The sequence below is a fragment of the Neofelis nebulosa genome, chromosome 7 (genome assembly GCF_028018385.1).
Source record: "Neofelis nebulosa isolate mNeoNeb1 chromosome 7, mNeoNeb1.pri, whole genome shotgun sequence".
Lineage (NCBI taxonomy): Eukaryota > Metazoa > Chordata > Mammalia > Carnivora > Felidae > Neofelis > Neofelis nebulosa.
The window spans coordinates 61,339,495-61,360,058 of NC_080788.1; the positions used below are offsets into that span (position 1 = coordinate 61,339,495).

General features: G+C 41.5%; 1 protein-coding gene across 8 annotated transcripts in view; it reads right to left on the reverse strand.

The window, feature by feature from the left end:
• The window catches only part of STARD9 (StAR related lipid transfer domain containing 9), a 118,574-nt gene extending 113,336 nt beyond the window's left edge, over nucleotides 1–5,238 (reverse strand). For 7 of the 8 annotated variants that reach the window (XR_009264194.1, XM_058738022.1, XM_058738027.1 and 4 more), the window contains exon 1: nucleotides 4,404–4,506. Coding sequence is in view for 6 of the 8 variants with exons in the window: in XM_058738022.1 (XP_058594005.1) it covers nucleotides 4,404–4,450 (47 nt within the window). In the remaining 2 variants the exon portion in view is untranslated. Of the gene's footprint in view, nucleotides 1–4,403; nucleotides 4,507–5,171 lie in introns of those variants that run through there. The other variant, XM_058738021.1, reaches the window with a different exon arrangement.
• Between the last annotated feature and the right edge of the window lie 15,326 nt (nucleotides 5,239–20,564).

A 20,564-nucleotide genomic window follows, 5' to 3' on the forward strand; every position in this document is an offset into this window, starting at 1 on the left:
TACTCTTAGTCCCCCAGGATCATAAACCACACCCTACTCATCAGCCCTCAATGATTCTAAAGAAAATCTTTCATCTTTACTGTTAACATTTTACATAACATTTTTTTCCTTTCTTCATTCTAAGGTACATTTTATTATCTCTCCTCCCACTATAAAAGCAATACACATATTGTAGTAAATTTGGACAATAAAGAAAATAAGAAAAAAAATCATGCAATAACTTTTCCAAATCTATTACCTAATTTTTTCTAAGAACACCCTTTCTTGAGGATTCATCTATGACTCTCTCATATAAAGCAGCCTGAAAAGAAACATCCTGAATTTTACTTCTTGGAAGAAAGATACAAATCATAAGGGTAAGATGCTGACTCTTCCAGGCCTGGACCACTGCCATTGGTAACCTAGGGATTCCAAGCTATTCTAAAACAAAATGAGGGAGAATTAAAACTGAGCAGAACAGGGGCACCTGGGTGGCTCAAACGGTTAAGCGGTTATGCATTTAACTCATGGTTCATAGGTTCAAGCCCTGTGTCGGGCTACACACTGATAGTGTGGAACCTGCTTCGGATTCTCTATGCCCCTCCCCAACTCATGCTTGCTCTCTCTCTCTCTCTCTCTCTCTCTCTCTCAAAATAAATAAATAAATAAACTTGAAAAAAACAGTGAACAGAAAGAAAGGGCACCAACCTCAACTGGGGAGCTGGCCACACAGAGCTCAACGAAAGTCTGCAGAGATGGAGTCTCATGCTGCGGAATGGTGCTACTAACACTTGCCTTGGGGTCATGAATTCTACCAAGAGGCATTTATTTCTTTGAATTTCCCTTTGCACAGGGATAAATCCTCAGTTACACATTTACTCCTACAACAATGTTTCTTAGAGTGTGGTCCACAAGCTACCTTCATCAGAATTAAGTGAGTTGGTGGGTTTATTTGAATTCCTGTTAACAAGTTGCATTATAGGGTGGGGAACAACAACCAAGTTGCATTGTAACAAGCTCCCCAGGTGGATTGTATGCAAATGGTAATTTGAGAATCACTGTCCTAGAGGGGAAAATAAGCAAGCCATTACCACTTATTATCTAATCATTTGTAAAAGTTAAAAAAAAAAAAAAGCAGACCTCTAAGTATAAGGAGTAATAAAAATAATTGTTAAAAATTATATAGCGAACACTTTTTTGTACCCTTAAAATGAGCCAAGCCCTAGGTATTTTTAATGTATTCTTTCATTTAATCTTCATAAAAAAACATTGAAGTAGTTATCCTATTTTACAGATTAAAAAAAAAAAAAAAACCTACGACCCACAGAAAGAGAATATAGTATACGAACAGTAACTTTTGACAGGGCAGTGGGGAGTATTCCAGAGCCTACAACATTGACAGAAGAGAACATGTTCTTTCAATGATGAATGATTCTGGATACGCAAGGAAGAGCATCACATAATGAGCTACAGATTTTCTAATTATGGGAAATTGTGAGGAGTGGGAGGGAATCAAAACCATTTCCCACATTATCATTTTACTTATGGTCAGCCCCAGTCCTATTAAGCAAACAGGCATTTGATCAAGAAGCGCAACTTTTCGGTCGTCTCAGGAGGGAACAACTTCGTCTACTGACTGGAATCTTGACTCTACCTACTTTTAGACCTTAAACAAGACCATTTTCTTATCTGGAAAAACAAAAAATGGAAGCTTAGACCAGATGATCTCTAAGATTTCTTCACAAGTACATCATATCCAATGACTATTAGCTGAATCCGTGCCAGTGACTTATTTGAAGGTTGAACAAACCACATAATTAGCAGATTCCCTACATTTGATTTTTTTTTTTAACGTTTATTTATTTTTGAGGCAGAGAGAGGCAGAGAGTGAACGGGGGAGGGGCTGAGAGACAGGGAGACACAGAATCGGAAGCAGGCTCCAGGCTCCGAGCCGTCAGCCCAGAGCCCAACGCGGGGGCTCGAACTCACGGGACCGTGAGATCATGACCTGAGCCGAAGTCAAGTCGGACGCTTAACCGACTGAGCCACCCAGGCGCCCCCAGATTCCCTACATTTGGATGAACCTCAGCAAAGATAGTGGAAGTTAACAAACCCTGGGTATAGCTGCATCTCTGCAGGGTTCTCTGAGAAGACAGGAGTGGTCTTGACTTCTTAGCTGAAGAGTCACAGTGGGTTTATCCATATTTGCTCCTGAATCTTCAGCCTCATATAATTTATTCACACCTGGATATCTGCAGTATTGGCATTCTACCTCTTGATGCTCAAGCCTCGTAACCTAAACTAAAAGCAAGTGAGCTTTTGTGCCCTTCTTTCACCTTCACTTTTGTTTGATGAGATAAATTACTCTCTACCATGGCTGCAAATAACTCAATTTCAAAAGCATTTTCTTAGTTTTTTTATGTTTATTTTTGGAGAGCGAGAGACAGAGCAGGAGTGGGGAAGGAGCAGCGAGAGAGGGAGACCTGGAATCCTAAGCAGGCTCCAGGCTCTGAGCTGTCAGCACAGAGCCGGAAGTGGGGCTCAAACTCACCAACACGGGAGATCATGACCTGAGTGGAAGTTGAACACTTAACCGACTGAGCCACCCAGGTGCTCCACAACAGCATTTTATTAATCTAATCCACACTATTATAAATTCCTAGCACTCAAGGAATTGAGAGGCTACTGTTAGGGGTGCTCAAGGTAATTATCCTGAGAACCCTAAAAAAACAGTTTTGCAAAAAGAAGATGAGCTGGAGGCTACCTCCAAGGTGGCAGCTGCACCTATGAAAACTCAACCATAAGTCACCACATTCAATCATGCAGAAGCCCAATGTCATAAACCACTTACCAATCTAAACACAGCAGTTCAGGCATGTACTGCTTTCCTTCTTTCTTCATTGTATCTCTTTTTGCCTTTTTCCTACTTTCTTTTCTGTTCTTGTTTCTTTCCCTCATCCCATTGCTCTCCTCATTATTCTGTCAATTGTATGACTTTTCAAAACCAATCACCACCATACCAGGGACAAAAATAATCCCTGCTAGTACCAAATTTTGTTATGGGAGACAATGCATTTTTGTTTATCCTTCTGCCCAATTTGCAAGCCACCTTATGTCCTGGAAAATTTTTAAACCTCCCAAATAATTCCATTATATGTCTTATGATCCCAAACTACATTCTGCCAGCTTTGTCTCCTCTCACTCACCTCCCTCTACACATCCTCTCCCCAAAAGGGGGTTTTCTAACAGCTGAAGTCCTTTGCTCTCAGTGTTCTTTCTACACCTTCTATACCTATCAGCAAACTCTAATAGCTCTTTTAAAAACGGTACAGGGGTGGGGCCCCTGGGTGGCTCAGTTGGCTAAGCATCTGACCTCGGCTCAGGTCATGATCTCATGGTCCGTGAGTTCAAGCCCCATGTTGGGCTCTGTGCTGACAGCTCAGAGCCTGGAGCCTACTTCAGATTCTGTGTCTCCCTCTCTCTGCCCCTCACCTGCTCTCTCTCTCTCTCTCTCTCAAAAATATAAAACATTAAAAAATTAACACACACACACACACACACACACACACACACACACACACACAGTTCAGGGGCTCCTGGTTGGCTCAGTCAGTAAAGCATGAGACTCTTGCTCTCCTGATCTCTGGGTGAGCTCTAGCCCCACATTAAAAAACGACAACAAACAAATAAAAACAATTAAAATACCAGCCCTTCCCTGGCTTTCCAAACCTAGGAGTGGAAAATCCATGAAAAAGGGAAGAAATTATGTCGCCTGATATTGGATGCCTCAAGAGCTGAGAGATAATGGATCTGATTGACCCATGAGGAAATAAGCACTGACGACACTGAAGAAACGGGTTAGAATAACTTCCTTCTACTACCTAGTTCTGCTACCGCGCATGGGATGAAACCGCGCTCTCCCTGGGCCTCAATTTCCCTCTCATGCCTTACAATCTGGCTGTCTCCACATCTGTGCAGAGAAACCAATGTGCGCTCAGGAGCAAACACAATTCTGCCTCAGCCCCCGCAGGTACTCCAGAGCCACCAAGAAGAAAAGACACTGCCCATTCCTCTCCCCGGGTACTTTCCCAGCCCTTCTCAGCGAACTCAGTGAGAAAGGCCCAACCCATGCATCAAGACTTGAGCCGTGGTCCCCCAAAACTCCTGCTCACAGGACTCCAGGGACACGGACACAGCGCAGCCCACCGCTGACGCAATCCAGTAAGCACTATACCCCAGGACGAGACCCGAAAGTTCTAACCGAAACTTTGTCCCGCCAGGCTTTTAGGGTTTCCGGACCCTGGCCCCTTGGGCCACTTTGTGTCTGACTTCTCCGCGCCAGAATCACTTGAGCGAGAGGCGGGAACCTCGCCCTCCTCTCAGCTCATATGACGCCTCAGGAGCCCCCTCCCTTCCAGACTCACCTCTTGCTGAGAGGTCGGACCCTCACGGCCACTCGCACGTTCGCCATCCCTCGGCCACAGCCCAAGCCTAGCAGGTCCGCCCAGCCGCAGCATCCCCAGCCCCAACCCCAAGTCCAGCCCCGCCCACCCCACGCGCCTCACGGGACGGCCCCGCCCATGCGCGCGCAGTGAGCCAGCAAGGGTAGAGCCTGCGGAGCCTCAGCCAATCGTGAGTCCGGTGGGCGGGAGATCGCCCGGCCCGGCCAGCCAAGCCCGCCTGGCTCCGCCCCGCCTCGCCCCGCCCACGCACCGCCCAACACAGCCCCGCCCAAGGGCGAATCTGTTCGACGGGGGCGAGGCCTGCCGCGTCTTAGCCAATCCTGAGCCATACAGGCCAGGCCCCACCTACCAGGAATTAGCTTTTGTTCTCGGACAGTGCTGTACAGAGTCAAGTAAACACGTTTAAGTTTCGGTTAACACCGACAGTTTACAACGAAATTTGCTAAATACTTGTAATCGCTGCGTTGCCCTGAGCTGTCAATTCTGTGCTTAAATTTTAGGGGCAGAAATGAAATGGCGAACAGTTCCCAGCGACATTTGCAGTTCCTAGCGAAGAACAGTGCTCTTGAAGAAGCACCTAGAGTGTGAAGTTTACAGTGCTAGTTGGCAAGCTTCTCTAGATTGTGATGGAACTTCGTGGCCACTCTGACAGTGTTTGTGATCGTGGAAAGAATGCTGTCAGTCCGAAATGGTTCATTAGTTCACCCAAGAAATAACTTGAATACCTACCAAGAGTCAGGTGCTCCGGTTCTTGCCGATACAGTCCCAGCCTTCGTGGAACTTAGAATCTACAGGGAAAGGAAAAGAGACAAATTATATAATTTGTCAGATGGTGCTGACTGCAATTTTTTTTTAAAGCAGGGAAATGGTTTTGGGGTATGTAGAGGGAAAGGTACTTATATTATACAGGATCTTAAGGAAAGGCCTCACTGATAAGGTGACACTTAACTAGATTTGAAGAAAAGGAGGGGGCCGTTCAAGTATTCATTTATTTAAGAAATATTTTCTAAGCAAGCATCTATTATAACAGGCTTTGTTCTAAGTAGGAAGGATATAAGCAGTGAAGAAAACAAGCAAACTTCTGACCTCATGGAGCTTGGTGAGAGAAATTACCAATAAGCAAAACAATTTAAAATGTATATCAGAGATGTATCCTATGTATAAAGACAAAATATAAAGCAGGAGAGGAGATAGAAGAAAGTGAGTAGAGAAGGTGTTGAAATTTCAGATATGGCCAGGGAAGTATTTGCTGAGAAAGTGACATGAGAAAAATCTGAAGGATATAAAAGAATCCCGCTGTTATCTTGAAGGACAATTCCAGACACAGGGACCAGGCCAGTGTGAGGGCTCAGAACTTGGATGTAGCCTGAAACATTAGAAGAATGACAAGAAATTCGGTGGGGATAGAATGAAGTGACAGAGAGGGAGAGTCATAGAGGTAACATGAAACCACCATAAACTCTTTGAATTTTATTCTGGGTGAATTGGAAAACAATTGGAAAGTTTTAAGGAGAAAGCAAAATTATATGATTTATGTCTTTAAAGGATTGCTCTGGCTGTTGTTTTGAGACTAGGTTGAGGAATGGGGAATGATGAAAGCCCAACAGAGACCAGTTAGGAAACTCTTTTAGTACTTCAGGGGTAGTAGTAGAGTCATGGTGGTGTCAGGCATTTTGCAATAGCAATTTACCTTTCCAGTCTCCTCTTTCTCATCTGTTTGAAAGTATTCTTCCCTAGAGTTTTAGGACACAATTCAGATTCACCTGGAACCCTAGTCTTCTGAATGGCTTCTCTACTCACTGTGCTTTGCAGTGAAAATAATCACTGTTAGGAAAACCAGTATTGAGGTTCTTCAAAAAATTAAAAATAGAAATACCAAAGATCCCACTTCTGGGTAAAAATAGAAATGAAATGAAATCAGTATCTTGAAAATATACCTGCACCCGCAAGTTCATTGCAGCATTATTCACAATTAGCCAAGACATGGAAACAATTTAAATGTGCACCAAAAATGGATAAAGAGGGGTATCTGCATGGCTCAGTCGGTTGAGCATCTGACTCTTAGTTTTGGCTCAGTCGTGATCCCAGAGTTGTGGGATTGAGAGAGATTCTCTCTCTTTCTCTCTCTCTGCCTCTCTCCCCTGCTCATGCTCTCTCTCTCTCTTTAAGAGAAGAAGAAGAAGAAGAAGAAGAAGAAGAAGAAGAAGGAGAAGGAGAAGGAGAAGGAGAAGGAGAAGGAGAAGGAGAAGGAGAAGGAGAAGGAGAAGGAGAAGGAGAAGGAGAAGGAGAAGGAGAAGGAGAAGGAGAAGGAGAAGGAGAAGAAGGAGAAGAAGAAGAAGAAGACAGGGACACCTGGATGGCTCAGTTGGATAAGTGGCTGACTTCAGCTCAGGTCATGATCTCACAGTTCATGAGTTCAAGTCCTGCTTCAGGCTTGGTTCTGACAGCCTGGAGCCTGCTTTGAATTCTGTGTCTCCCTCTCTCTCTGCCCCTCCCCAGCTTGCACTCTGTCTCTCTCAAAAATAAATAAACATTTAAAAAAAAGTTTTTTAAAGATGGATGGATAAAGAAAATGCAGTGTATGTGTGTGTGTGTATATGTGTGTGTGATGGAAAATTAATCAGCCATTTAAAAAAAAGGAAATCCTGGGGCGCCTGGGTGGCTCAGTCGGTTGAGTGTCCGACTTCGACTCAGGTCATGATCTTTCAGTCCGTGAGTTCTAGCCCCGCATCAGGCTCTGTGCTGACAGCTCAGAGCCTGGAGCCTGCTTCGGATTCCGTATCTCCCTCTCTCTGCCCCTTCCCCGCTCATGCTCTGTCTCTCTCCGTCTGTCAAAAATGAATAAACGTAAAATGAAATAAAATAAAATAAAAGTAAAATAAAAATGTTTATTAAAAAAAATAATAAAAAAATTAAAAAATAAACAAAGGAAATCCTGCCATTTGTGACAACACGGATGGGCATTATTCTAGGCAGAATAACTCAGAGAAAGATAAATCGTGTATGATCTCACTTTCATGTGGAATCTTAAAAAGCAAAACTTGGGGTGCCTGGGCGGCTCAGTCGGTTGAGTGTCCGACTTCGGCTCAGGTCATGATCTCACAGTCTGTGGGTTCGAGCCCCGCATCAGGCTCTGTGCTGACAGCTCAGAGCCTGGAGCCTGTTTCAGATTCTGTGTCTCCCTCTTTCTCTGACCCTCCCCTGTTCATGCTCTCTCTCTGTCTCAAAAATAAATAAACGTTAAAAAAAAAAAAATTAAAAAAAAAAAAAAAAAAGCAAAACTTATTGAAACAGATTGGTGGTACCAGGGCTGGGGGTGGGAAAATAAGAATATGTTGGTCAAAGGGTACAAACTTCCAGATAGAAGTTCTGGGGACCTAATGTACAGTATAGTGACTATAGTTAACAATACTGTATTGTATACTTGAAAGTTGCTAGGACAGACACCTAGCTGACTCAGTTGGTGGGTCATGTGACTCTTGATCTCAGGGTTGTGAGTTCCAGTCCCATGTTGGGGGTAGAGATTACTTAGAAAGAAAGAAGGAAAGAAAGAAAGAGAAGAAAGAGAAAAAAGAAAGTTGCTAAGAGAATAAAATTTTATTTTACTTTAATTTTAGAGAGAGAGGAAGAAAGAACACAAGTTGGGCAGAAGGGCAGAGGGTGAGAGAGAGAGAGAATCTTAAGCAGGCTCCACGCTCAGCATGGAGCCCAACATAGGGCTCCATTGCACAACTGAGATCATGATCTGAGACGAAACCAAGAGTCAGAGGCTTAATCAACTGAGCCACCCAGGCACCCTGAGAATAAATCTTAAGTGTTCTTACCACCACACACAAAAATAGTAATTATATGATAATATATATGGATATATCAACCAACCTTATTGTGGTAATCATTTCACAAGGTAAATATGTTGTACACCTTAAACTTACACAGTGTTAGATATGAATTGTATCCCAATAAATCTGAAAAAAGTATTGTTTTGTTAATATATTTCTATTTTAAGATTGGAGAAGTTGGCCTAATAATATTCTGTACTTTAAAAATTGTGTATAGTCATAAATATTTCGATCTGGATTTTTAAAAGATAAGGACACTTTTTAAAGTTTATTTATTTTTGGGCGCCTGGGTGGCTCAGTCGGTTGAGCGTCCGAATTCAGCTCAGGTCACGATCTCATGGTTCATGAGTTCAAGCCCCATGTCAGGCTCTGGGCTGATGGCTCAGAGCCTGGAGCCTGCTTCTGATTCTGTGTCTCCCTCTCTCTCTGCCCCTCCCCCATTCATGCTCTGTCTCTCTCTGTCTCAAAAATAAATAAACATTAAAAAAAAATTAAAAAAAAAAAGAAAGAAAAAAAAGTTTATTTATTTTTAAGAGAGAAAGATAGCTAGCAGGAGGGGGGCAGAGAGAGAGAGAGTGAGAATCCCAAGCAGGCTCTGTACCATCAGCATGGGTGCCCAAAATGGGGCTCCAACCCATGAACCATGACATCATGACCTGAGCTGAAATCAAGAGTCAGATATCAAACCTCCTGAGCCACCCAGCCGCCCAAGAACTTCTTTCTAACATAACCATAATATCATTATCATGACCAGGGACATTAGTTCCTTAATACCATAAATATTCAGAATTTAAACTTCCCTTATTGTCTCATAAAGTTATTCTTTTTAAACAATCTCTGGAGGTGCCCGGGTGTCTCAATTGGTTAAGCATCCAACTTTGGCTCAGGTCATGATCTCACAATTTGTGAATTTGAGTCCCACATCAGGCTCTCTGCTGTCAGCATGGAGCGCACTTTAGATCCTTTGTCCCCCTCTCTCTCTGGCCCTCCCCCTCTCATGTTCATCCTCTCTCTCTCTCTCTCAAAAATAAACATTAAAAAAATTAAAACAAAACATCTTTGACTCAGGATCTAAATAAATTGGGTTGATATGTCATTTATTTGTTTGCTTGTTTGTTGCGAGGGGGGTGGGGCAGAAAGAAAGGGAGAAAGAGAATCCCAAGCAGGCTCCATGCTCAGCGCAGAGCCTGATGTAGAGCTTGATCCCACAACCCTGGGATCATGACCTGAGCCAAAATCAAGAGTCGGATGCTCAACCAACGGAACCACCCAAGCACCCCTGGGCTGATAGATAGGTCTTTTAATCTTTTACTCAGTAACTTCCTTGTTGTTCTCTTTCTCCCCTGGCATTAATTTGTTAAAAAAAAAAAAAAAAAAGGCCATTTTTCTGTAGATTTCCCACAGACTAGATTTTCCAAATTGATCCCTATGTGACATTCAAATGTCTTCATTCTCTGTATTTCTGTAATTGGTAGTTCAATCCAGAACCTTAGTCAAATCAATCAGCACCTGTCTTTCTTTTTTTTTTTTTAATTTTTTTTTTAACGTTTATTTATTTTTGAGACAGAGAGAGACAGAGCATAAACGGGGGAGGGTCAGAGAGAAGGAGACACAGAATCTGAAACAGGCTCCAGGCTCTGAGCTGTCAGCACAGAGCCCGACGTGGGGCTCGAACTCACGAACCGTGAGATCATGACCTGAGTCGAAGTCGGCCGCTTAACCGACTGAGCCACCCAGGTGCCCCGAGCACCTTTTCTTTTTGTGGTATTTGTAATCGCTAATGATGATCTTTTGAGCTCTCAGGTCATCAATTCACCAGGGGTTTAAATGTTCTGGACCTAATTTCCAATGTGTGTGGTGGAGTGGGGGTGCCTCCCTCCCCCCACCAAGCAATTCTCCAACACCAGCTGGGTGTCTTACAATTCAATTCAATTCTGACACTATCTCCCCAGAGATAGCATCAGATTCCAAGGGTTAGGGGCTCAGTCTCATAAGACTGCCCTCCACTTCCAATGCCAATCACAATCCCAGGTTATTATGTGTGCTTCTGACCCACTGTCTACAGAATGGAGGTTCCCACAATGCCTTCCTGTATTCAATTAATTTCTAGACTGGCCTTCAGATGTCAGTCAAAGGTCCAAGTTGTTACCTATACTTCTGACATAGTGGGCATAAATCAGAAGTTCACATGAGCCCCTCCTTAGGTTCAACGAATCTGCTAGAGCAGCTCACAAAACTCAGGAAACCCATTTACTCACTATATTATCAGTTTATTACAAAGAATATTAAAGGATACAGGTCAACAACCAGATGAAGGGATACAAAGGGTGAGGTCCCAAACAAAGGAGCTTCTGTCCTCATGGAGTTCAAGACCCAGCATGGTGGCATGTGGGAAGGGTTCTGGTTCTCCAATCTGGAAAGTCTTGGAACACCATCCTTTTGGGGTTTTATGAAAGATTCATTACAAGGGCATGATTGATTAAATAACTGACTATTGGCAATTGATTTACTTCCAGCCCTCCTTCCTCCCTAGAGTTGAGGGAGGTAGGAAAGTCCTAACCCTCTATTCACATGGTTGGTTCTCCTGGCAACCAGCCCTCATCTCTAAGTGGGGTCAAAAAGTCACCTCATTATAGGGGAGGCTGGATGGCTCAGTCAGTTAAGCATCAGACTTCAGCTCAGGTCATGATCTCACAGTTCATGAGTTTGAGCCCTGCATCAGGCTCCTTGCTGATAATGCAGGGCCTGTTTAGGATTCTCTCTCTTCCTCTCCTTCTCTCTCTAGTCTTCCCCAACTCTCTGTCTCTCTCTTAAAATAGATAAATAAACTTTTAAAAAAGTCATTTGTCCTGGGACACTTGGTTGGCTCAGACAGTTAAGCATCTAAATTTCAGGTCAATAGCTCTAAATTTCGGGTTAGTCGGGTCAGGACTAACAGAACAGAGCCTGCTTGGGATTCTTCCTCTGTCTCTGGCCCTCCCCAACTCATGCTCACTCTCTCTCTCTCTCAAAATAAATAAACTTTAAAAAAAAATCACTTGGGGTGCCTGGGTGGCTTAGTTGGTTAAGCGACCAACTTTGGCTCAGGTTTGTGGTTTTTGGCTTGTGGTTTGTGAGTTCGAGCCCTGAATTGGGCTCTGTGCTGACAGGTCAGAGTTGGAGTCTGCTTCAGATTCTGTCTCCCTCTTTCTCTGCCCATCTCCTGCTTGCACTCTGTCTCTCTCTCTCAAATACAAATAAACATTAAATTATTACAAAAATAAAAAAATTAATTAATTTTAAAAATCACCTCATTACCAAACAAGTGACACCTTTAAAGGTCACATCACTTAGAAAATTCCAAGGATTTTAGGAGCTCTGTGACAGAAATGGGATGAAGACCATTATACATATTTCTTATTGTAAGTCACAATATTACAGGGTTGCAAAGTGATGATACTCTAATTTTATCATTTCTTTTCTTTTTTTTTTTTTTGAGAGAGAGAGAGAGTGCATGAGTGGGGGAGAAGGACAAAGGGAGAGAGAGACAGAGAGAGACAGAGAGAGGATCCCAAGCAGGGGCCACTCTCAGCACACAAACCGACATGGGGCTTGATCCCACAACCCTGGGACCATGACCTGAGCCAAAATCAAGAGTCAGATGCTCCACTGACTGAGCCACCCAAGCACCCTTACCATTCTTCATTTATGAGTTGAAATACTTCTATACAGAGCAACTTTTCCTCATCAACTATTTGGTTACCCTGAGGTACAGTTTATTTAGCAAAGCCAGGACAAATGCTTGATTATTTCAATTACCAGTTTTCAAAATAAGTTGGTTCCCTAGCACTTCTCAAGGTGGTTAATGATTTGTTTTTACTATTTTTATATATTCATGAATTTAAGCATATTTGATTTGCTTCAATCTATTGTACTTACTAGTATTGATAGCCAAATCATCTCAACTTTAGCCAGTGGGAGCCTCACTGACTTCTGACTCGGCTCGAGTAGTCTTTGATAGCTTCCTTTATTTCTGATATGACAAGAAGTTCCAGGTTTATTTTAAACATTTCCCACTCTATTTAAAAAAAATTTTTTTTTAGGGGCGCCTGGGTGGCTCAGTCGGTTAAGCGTCCGACTTCAGCTCAGGTCACGATCTCGCGGTCCGCGGGTTCGAGCCCCGCGTCGGGCTCTGGGCTGATGGCTCAGAGCCTGGAGCCTGCTTCCGATTCTGTGTCTCCCTCTCTCTCTGCCCCTCCCCCGTTCATGCTGTGTCTCTCTCTGTCTCAAAAATAAATAAACGTTAAAAAAAAAAAAAAAATTTTTTTTTTAATGTTTACTTATTTTTGAGAGACACAGTAACAGAGTGAGAGCAGGGGAGGGGCAGAGAGAGTGGGAGACACAAAATCCAAAGCAGGCTCCAGGTGCTGGGCTATCAGCACAGGGCCCAACATGGGGCTTGAACCCACGAACTGTGAGATTATGACCTAAGCCAAAGCTGGATGCTTAACCAACTGAGCCACCCAGGTACCCCAACATTTCCCACTCTGAATGTGATGTCAGCCATTTCTTTAAGAATTTCTGATTCCTTGGGGCGCCTGGGTGGCGCAGTCGGTTAAGCGTCCGACTTCAGCCAGGTCACGATCTCGCGGTCCGTGAGTTCGAGCCCCGCGTCAGGCTCTGGGCTGATGGCTCGGAGCCTGGAGCCTGTTTCCCATTCTGTGTCTCCCTCTCTCTCTGACCCTCCCCCGTTCATGCTCTGTCTCTCTCTGTCCCAAAAGTAAATAAAAAACGTTGAAAAAAAAAATTAAAAAAATAAATAAATAAAAAAGAATTTCTGATTCCTTTATGCCTCTGTTATTCACTTATTTACCATTTTATTTTTATTTATATTTTTTTATGTTTTTATTTTATTTTTGAGAAAGAGAGATAGAGTGTGATTGGGGAGGGGCATAGAGAAAGGGAGACACAGGATCTGAAGCAGGCTCCAGGCTCTAAGCTGTCGGCACAGAACCTAATGTGGGGCTCAAAACCAGGGACCTTGAGATCCTGACCTGAGCTGAAATCGGACGCTTAACCAGCTGAGCCACCCAGGTGCCCCTATTTATTTTTTATTTAAAAAAGTTTTTAATTGAGGTAAAACTGACATACAACATTATATTAGTTTATCTTAGGCCACAAAACAAGTCGTAATACGTATTAAGAGTAATACGTAATACGTAATACGTCAAGCAATGTTTTCAACCATAACAGTAAGAAACTAGAAATCAGTGGCACCTGTGTGCCTCAGTTGGTTAAGCGTCTGACTTCAGCTCAGTCAGGATCTCAAGGTTCATGAGTTTGAGCCCTGCATTGGGCTCTGTGCTGACAGCTCAGGGCCTGAAGCCTGCTTCGGATTCTGTACAGGTCTCATTCTCTCTCTGCCCCTCCCCTGCTTGTGCTCTGTCTCTCTCTCTCTGTAAAAACAATAAATAAAAATTAAAAAAAAAAATGAAACTAGAAATCAAATACAAGAATAAAAACCAGAAAACTCACAAGTATGTGGAAATTAAGCAACATACTGCTGAACAGTGAGTCAAAGAAAAAATCGGGATGGCTCAGTTGTTAAGCATCTCACTTTGACTCAGCTCATGATCTCATGGTTCATGAGTGAGTTCGAGTTCCATGGGTGAAACCCACTTCTCTCTCTCTCTCTCTCTGCCCCTCATTCAATTGTGCCTTCTCTTTCTCAAAAAAAAAAAAAAAAATCAGAGGAGGAAAAAAATACCATGAGACAAATGAAAATGGAAACATAACATACCAAAATTTATGGGATGCAGCAAAGCAATTTTAAGAGGGAAACTCAAAGAAATAAATGCCTATCTCAAGAAACAAGAAAAATATCAAATAAATAATGTAGCTTTATACCTCAATGAACCAGAAAAAAAGGACAAAGTCCAAAGTTAGTAAAAGGAAGGCAGTAACAAATATCAGAGCAGAAATAAACAAAATAGAGACTAAAAAGACAATAGAAAAGATCAATGAAACTAAGATTTGGTTCTTTGAAAAGACAAACAAAACTGACAAACTTTTCGCTAGATTCACCAAGATAAAAAGAGAGATCAAACAAAATCAGAAATGAAAGAAGAGACATTAAAACAGATAACAGAGAAAAACAAAGGATCATAAGAGACTACTATGAATAATTATATGCTAACAAATTTGATGACCTAGGAAATAAAAGAAATTCCTAGAAACATACAAACTACTTCATGAATCATAAAGAAATAGAAAATCTGAACAGACTGATTACTAATAAGGAGATTGAATCTGTAATAAAAAACGTTTTAGGGGCACTTGGCTGGCTCAGTTGCAGGAACATGTGACTCTTGATCTCAGGGTCATGAGTTTGAGCCCCACATTGGGTGTAGAAATTACCTAAATTAAAACTTAAAAACAAGAAACAAAGAAACCTTCCCACAAACAAAAGTTCAGGACCCAGCAGCTTCACTGGTGAATTCTACCAAACATTCAAAGAATTAATACCAATCCTTCCCAAATTCTTCCAAAAAATAGAAGAGGGAACCCCCCAAACTCATTTTACCAGGTCAGCATTACCCTAATACCAAAACCATTAGAGGATGCCATTAGAAAATTACAAGCCACGGGGCGCCTGGGTGGCTCAGTCGGTTGAGCGTCCGACTTCAGCCCAGGTCATGATCTCGCGGTCCGTGGGTTCGAGCCCCACGTCGGGCTCTGTGCTGACAGCTCGGAGCCCGGAGCCTGTTTTGGATTCTGTGTCTCCCTCTCTCTCTGACCCTCCCCTGTTCATGCTCTGTCTCTCTCTGTCTCAAAAATAAATAAACATTAAAAAATTAAAAAAAAAATTACAAGCCAGTATCCCTGATGAATATATTTTCAAAAACCCTCAACAAAATATTAGCAAACCAAACTCAAGAGTACCTTAAAAGGATTACACCCCATAATCAAATGGGATTTATTCCAGGGATTCAGGGATGGTTCAACATCTGCAAATCAATTGAAAATTAAAATCAGGGGCACCTAGGGGTGCCTGGGTGGCTCAGTTGGTCAAGCAGCCAATTTTGGCTCAAGTCATGATCTCACGGTTTGTGAGTTTGAGCCCCGTGTCGGGTTCTGTGCTGACAGGTCAGAGCCTGGAGCCTGCTTCAGATTCTGTGTCTCCCTCTCTCTCTCTGCCCCTCCCCTGCTTGTGCTCTGTCTCTCTCCATCTCTCAAAAAATAAATAAACATTAAAAAAAAATTGTTAAAATCAGGGGCGCCTGGGTGGCTCAGTTGGTTAAGTGTCTGACTTCTGCTCAGGTCATGATTTCTCAGTTTGTAAGTTTGAGCCCCACATTGAGCTCTGAGCTATTAGTGCAGAGCTTGCTTCGGATCCTCTATCTCCTCTCTCTCTCTGCCCCCCACCCCCCACTCACTCACTCATTCTCTCTCTCTAATAAAAATAAACATTTTTAAAAAAATTAAAATCATATGATCAAGGGCACCTGGCTGGCTCAGTTGGTTAAGTGTTCTACTCTTGATTTTGGCTCAGGTCATGATCTCATAATTTGAGAAATTGAGCCCCACATCTAGCTCTGCACTGACAGTGTGTAGTCTGCTTGGGATTCTCTTTCCCTCTTTCTCTGCCTCTCTCCCACTCGTTCATTTTCTCTCTCTCTCTCTCTCTCTCTCTGTCTCTCTCCCCCAAAATAAATAAACTCAAAAAAAGTCAAGTGATCATCTCAATAGATGTAGGAAAAGCATTTGACAAAATTCAACATCTGTTTATGATAAAAACTCTCAACAAAGTGCATATAGAAGGAAATACCTCAACATAATAAAGGACATATATGACAAGCCCACAGGTAACATCATACTCCACAGTAAAAAGCTGAAAGCTTTTCTCTAAGATAGGGAATAAGGCAAAGATGTCCACTCTTGCCACTTTTACTCAACATAGTATTGGAAGTCCTAGCCATAGCAACTTGGCAAGAAAAAGAAATAAAAGGCATCCAAATTGGAAAGGAAGAAGTAATACTGTCACTAATTGCAGACGATGTATTATATATAGAAAACTCTAAAGATTCCACCAAAAAAACATTAGAACCAATAAAAGAATTCAGTAAAGTTTCAGGATATAAAATCAATATGTAAAAATCTGCTATATTTCTATACACTAATAATGAACTAACAGAGAAATTAAGAAAGCAGTTCCATTTACAATTCATCAAAAAGAATAAAATGCCTGGGAATAAATTTAACAAGGAGGTGAAAGACCTATACATTGAAAACTGTAAGACATCAATAAAAGAGATTGAAAAAGACAAATAAAGGGAAAGATATTCAGTGTTCATGATTGGAAGAATGAAGATTGTCAAAATGTTCATACTGCCCAAAACAATCCGCAGATTTAATGCCATCCTTATCAAAAATCCAATGGCATTTTCCACAGATATAGAAGAAACAATTCTAAATGTATATGGAGCCAGAAAATTGTCTTACAAAGCTATAGTAATCAGAACAGTATGGTAGGGGCATAAAGAGACACATGGATCAATGAAACAGTACAGAGAGCCCAGAAAAAACTGCATGCATGTATAGTCAATTAATTTACTACATGAAGCCATGAATATACAATGGGGAAAAGGACAGTATCTTAAATAAATGGTAGGAAAACTGGACAGCCACACGGCAAAGAATGAAACTGAATGAAAAGAATGAAACTTCAGGGGACCCAGAAGGGCCTTTATAGGTAAGTTCCATACCCAATTCTTATTTGTTTGTTTAATTTAGTGTCTGAAGGAATAAAAAGAGAGCCTGGAAAGGGAAATGAGAGTTACGAAAGTCATCTACACTTTTGGTTAAATCTAATAACACCAAGGACTTTCACTTATCATTATGTACTAGGAACTGATTGTTTTCCATGTATCATCTTACTTAATCTTCCCAATAATCCATGAAGTAGGCACTGTTATCTCCATTTTTGAGAAAAGGAAATTGAGACTTCTGTTTTAAAAAGTTGTAAAGAACATACAGCTAGTGGTGCAACCTCAACTCAAAACCAGGTCTAATTCTAAAGCCTTTGCTATTACTCTCCATGCTGTAGTAGCTAAAGACAAGCCCCATCTCTAGGTCTCCTTAACTGGGGAGTGGAGATGGAGAGAGGAATATAAGATTAATATGAGTTTGGGGAGAAAAGCCAATTCAGATTGCTGATATCCTATTCCATGATTTCCACTTATGTTCAGGTATTTTACAGAAAGCCTTCCAAACAGCAAAATTTTTCAAGTAGATTCTCATTTTCTAAAATTATTTTTAAATGTTTTAAAAACATTTTTTTATTTTTATTTTTTTAGTTTATTTATTTTGAGAGAGAGAGAGAGAGCAGGGAAGGGGCAGAGAGAGAGGGAGTAAGAGAGAATCCCAAACGGGCTGTACACTGTCAGTGTAGAGCCCGATGCAGGCCTCGAACTCATGAACTACAAGATCATGACTTGAGCTGAAAGCAAGAGTTGGATGCTTAACCGACTGAGCTACCCAAGTGCCCCTTTATTTTATTTTTAAATGTTTATTTATTTTTGAGAGAGTGCAAGCAGGGGAGGGTCAGAGGGGGACAGAGGATCTGAAGTGGTCTCTATGCTGACAGTAGTGAGCCTGATGTGGGGCTCAAATTCAGGAACCACGAGATCATGACCTGAGCCAAAGTAGAACACTCAACTAACTGAGCCACCCAGGTGCTCCTATTTTATTAATTTAATTTAATCTTATAGAAAGAGCATGTGTGGGGGAGAGTGGCAGAGGAAAACAGAGATAGAATCCCAAGAGGGTTCCATGTTCAGCAGGGAGCCCAAAGAGGGGCTGGATCCCAGGACCCTGGGATCATGACTGAGCAGAAATCAAGTGTTGGACACTTAACCAGCTGAACCACCCAGATGCCCCTTAATTTTTTTTTTAAGTTTATTTATTTTCTTTAGTAAGCTCTACACCCAATATGGGGCTCAAACTTAAAACCCCAAGTTTAAGAGTCACAAGCTCTTCCGACTGAGCCAGTCAGGTGCCCTCAAGTAAATTCTCATTGATCAAGGTAAATTTTTATGTCTCACAAAAGCTAAGATTCAGAAAAGAAAATACACATTATAGAAAAATTTATCAGCAACTACTGATAAAAAATAAATATATGTTACTATCTCTAGGTAAAATAATTTCTGGTTAAGAAAATGTATTCAGGGGGTACTTGGCTGGCTCAGTTGGAGGAGCTTATGACTCTTGATCTCAGACTTGTGAGTTCAAGCCCCACATTGGGTGTAAAGATTACTTAAATAAAAAGCTAAAAAAAAAAAAAAAAAAAAAAAAAGAAACAAAGCATATTCAGACAGATTAAGTGCAGGGGCTTTTTGAAAATGTAATCTCACTTCAACTTTTAGAAAATGAATGGATTTTCACTTTTTCTAGCCTTCCACATTAAGAAAATAAAATGGTTTTGGGCACCTGGGTGGATCAGTAGGTTAAGTGTTAGACTTGATTTCAGCTCAGGTCATGATCCCACAGTTCTTGAGTTTGAGCCCCCATTTGGCTCTGAGCTGACAGCGCAGAGCCTGCTTGGGATTCTCTCTCCCTGCCTCTCTCTGCCCCTCTCCAGCTCACTCTCTCAAATAAATAAATAAATAAATAAATAACCTTAAAAAAAAAAAAAAAGTGGTTCAAAGTCTTGAGTAAGATATTTGACTATTTCATTATCTTAAATTCTGGTATAGCAACTTAAGAGGTCTAAAAAATTAGCCTCCCAGGAAAAGTTCATAAGATGATCATGGGATTCCTGCTCTTACCATATCCTAATGGAAATCTTTTCTTACAAACACTTATGGTGGTTTTTTTTTGTTTTGTTTTTTGTTTTTCCAAAGGAGAAGGGAAAATTTAACTTGGAAATGGGAAAAAGGCACAATTAGAAGACTTCTAGAATGTGTTGTTTATCTTGAATTATACCATTTTTTTTGGTAAATTCAATCATATTAGATTTTACCTGAATGTGGAATAAATTTGTTATGTAAATTCATTTGTTTTAGACATTTTAGGAATAGCTACGTTAATTAGTTTTATTAACATGTCAACTCCATTGTATTTTGCATGTCAAGGAACCCTTTGGGTTTTTTTATTCCTGACTTTATTTAAGGTTTGAGAAGACAACAGGTATCAGTCTGACAGTCATAGATTACAGGAAGGAGTAAATAAGAAAAATGCTAGAAAAATCAAGCAGCATCTCAATTCTCCAGAATAGTCTTCACAGAATGGCATCATTATAATGCTGGAAATGAATTCACAAATTTCACACAACTCTTAGCGCTGGTTCACAAGCTCCTCAGGTGTTTTCCAGGTACAGCCTAAAATTGGCCCCTGTATTTGTTGGGCAGTATGGGACTGAAGAGACACTGGCCCCTCCAGGTTGGTAGGTCGCAGATTTAATAAGCAAGGGAACTTACATATGAGGGTTGTCTTCGGAAGCTACAAGATGAGTAGGTCTCCAAATCCTTCCACAAAATCTCAGGTTCTATGTAGAGGCCTTAACTGGGTTCAATCATGTATACCGTCCAGATATTCTCAGCACCACATTATCTCAAGGTTATGTCCTTGGGGGCACTTTCTGGGAGTGGGGAAAACAAGTAGAACCCACATTCCAAGAATAGGGAAGTGGGTAAGGAGCTTCGCGGTCTGTGAGTTCGAGCCCCGAGTCAGGCTCTGGGCTGATGGCTCAGAGCCTGGAGCCTGCTTCCGATTCTGTGTCTCCCTCTCTCTCTGCCCCTCCCCCATTCATGCTCTGTCTCTCTGTGTCTCAAAAATAAATAAACGTTAATAAATAAATAAATAAATAAATAAATAAATAAATAAAGTAGACCTCACTCTTACCTCAAGTTTTTGAGTCAGATAACCTATAGGCCTATACTTTATGTATTTTTTTTTTTTTGAGAGAGACAGGGTGCAAGTGAGTGAGGAGCAGAAAGAGAGAGAGGAGAGAACCCCACAAGGGGCAGAGATAGAGAGGGAGAGAGAGAAGTGGGCGCACCCAAAGTAAGACTCGAACTCAGGAACTGTGAGATCATGACATGAGCCGAGGTTAGATGCTTAACCGACTGAGCCACCCAGGTACCCTATATGCCTATACTTTAAATGTAGACACTACAGAGAACCTATCACAAGATTCAGACAAGGGCCACAAAATTTTAGCTAGAAATTACAGGTTCATTTTTTTTTTAATTTTGAAAAAGACACACTAGACAAAACAACCAGGCATATCAATTTTTGTTTACAC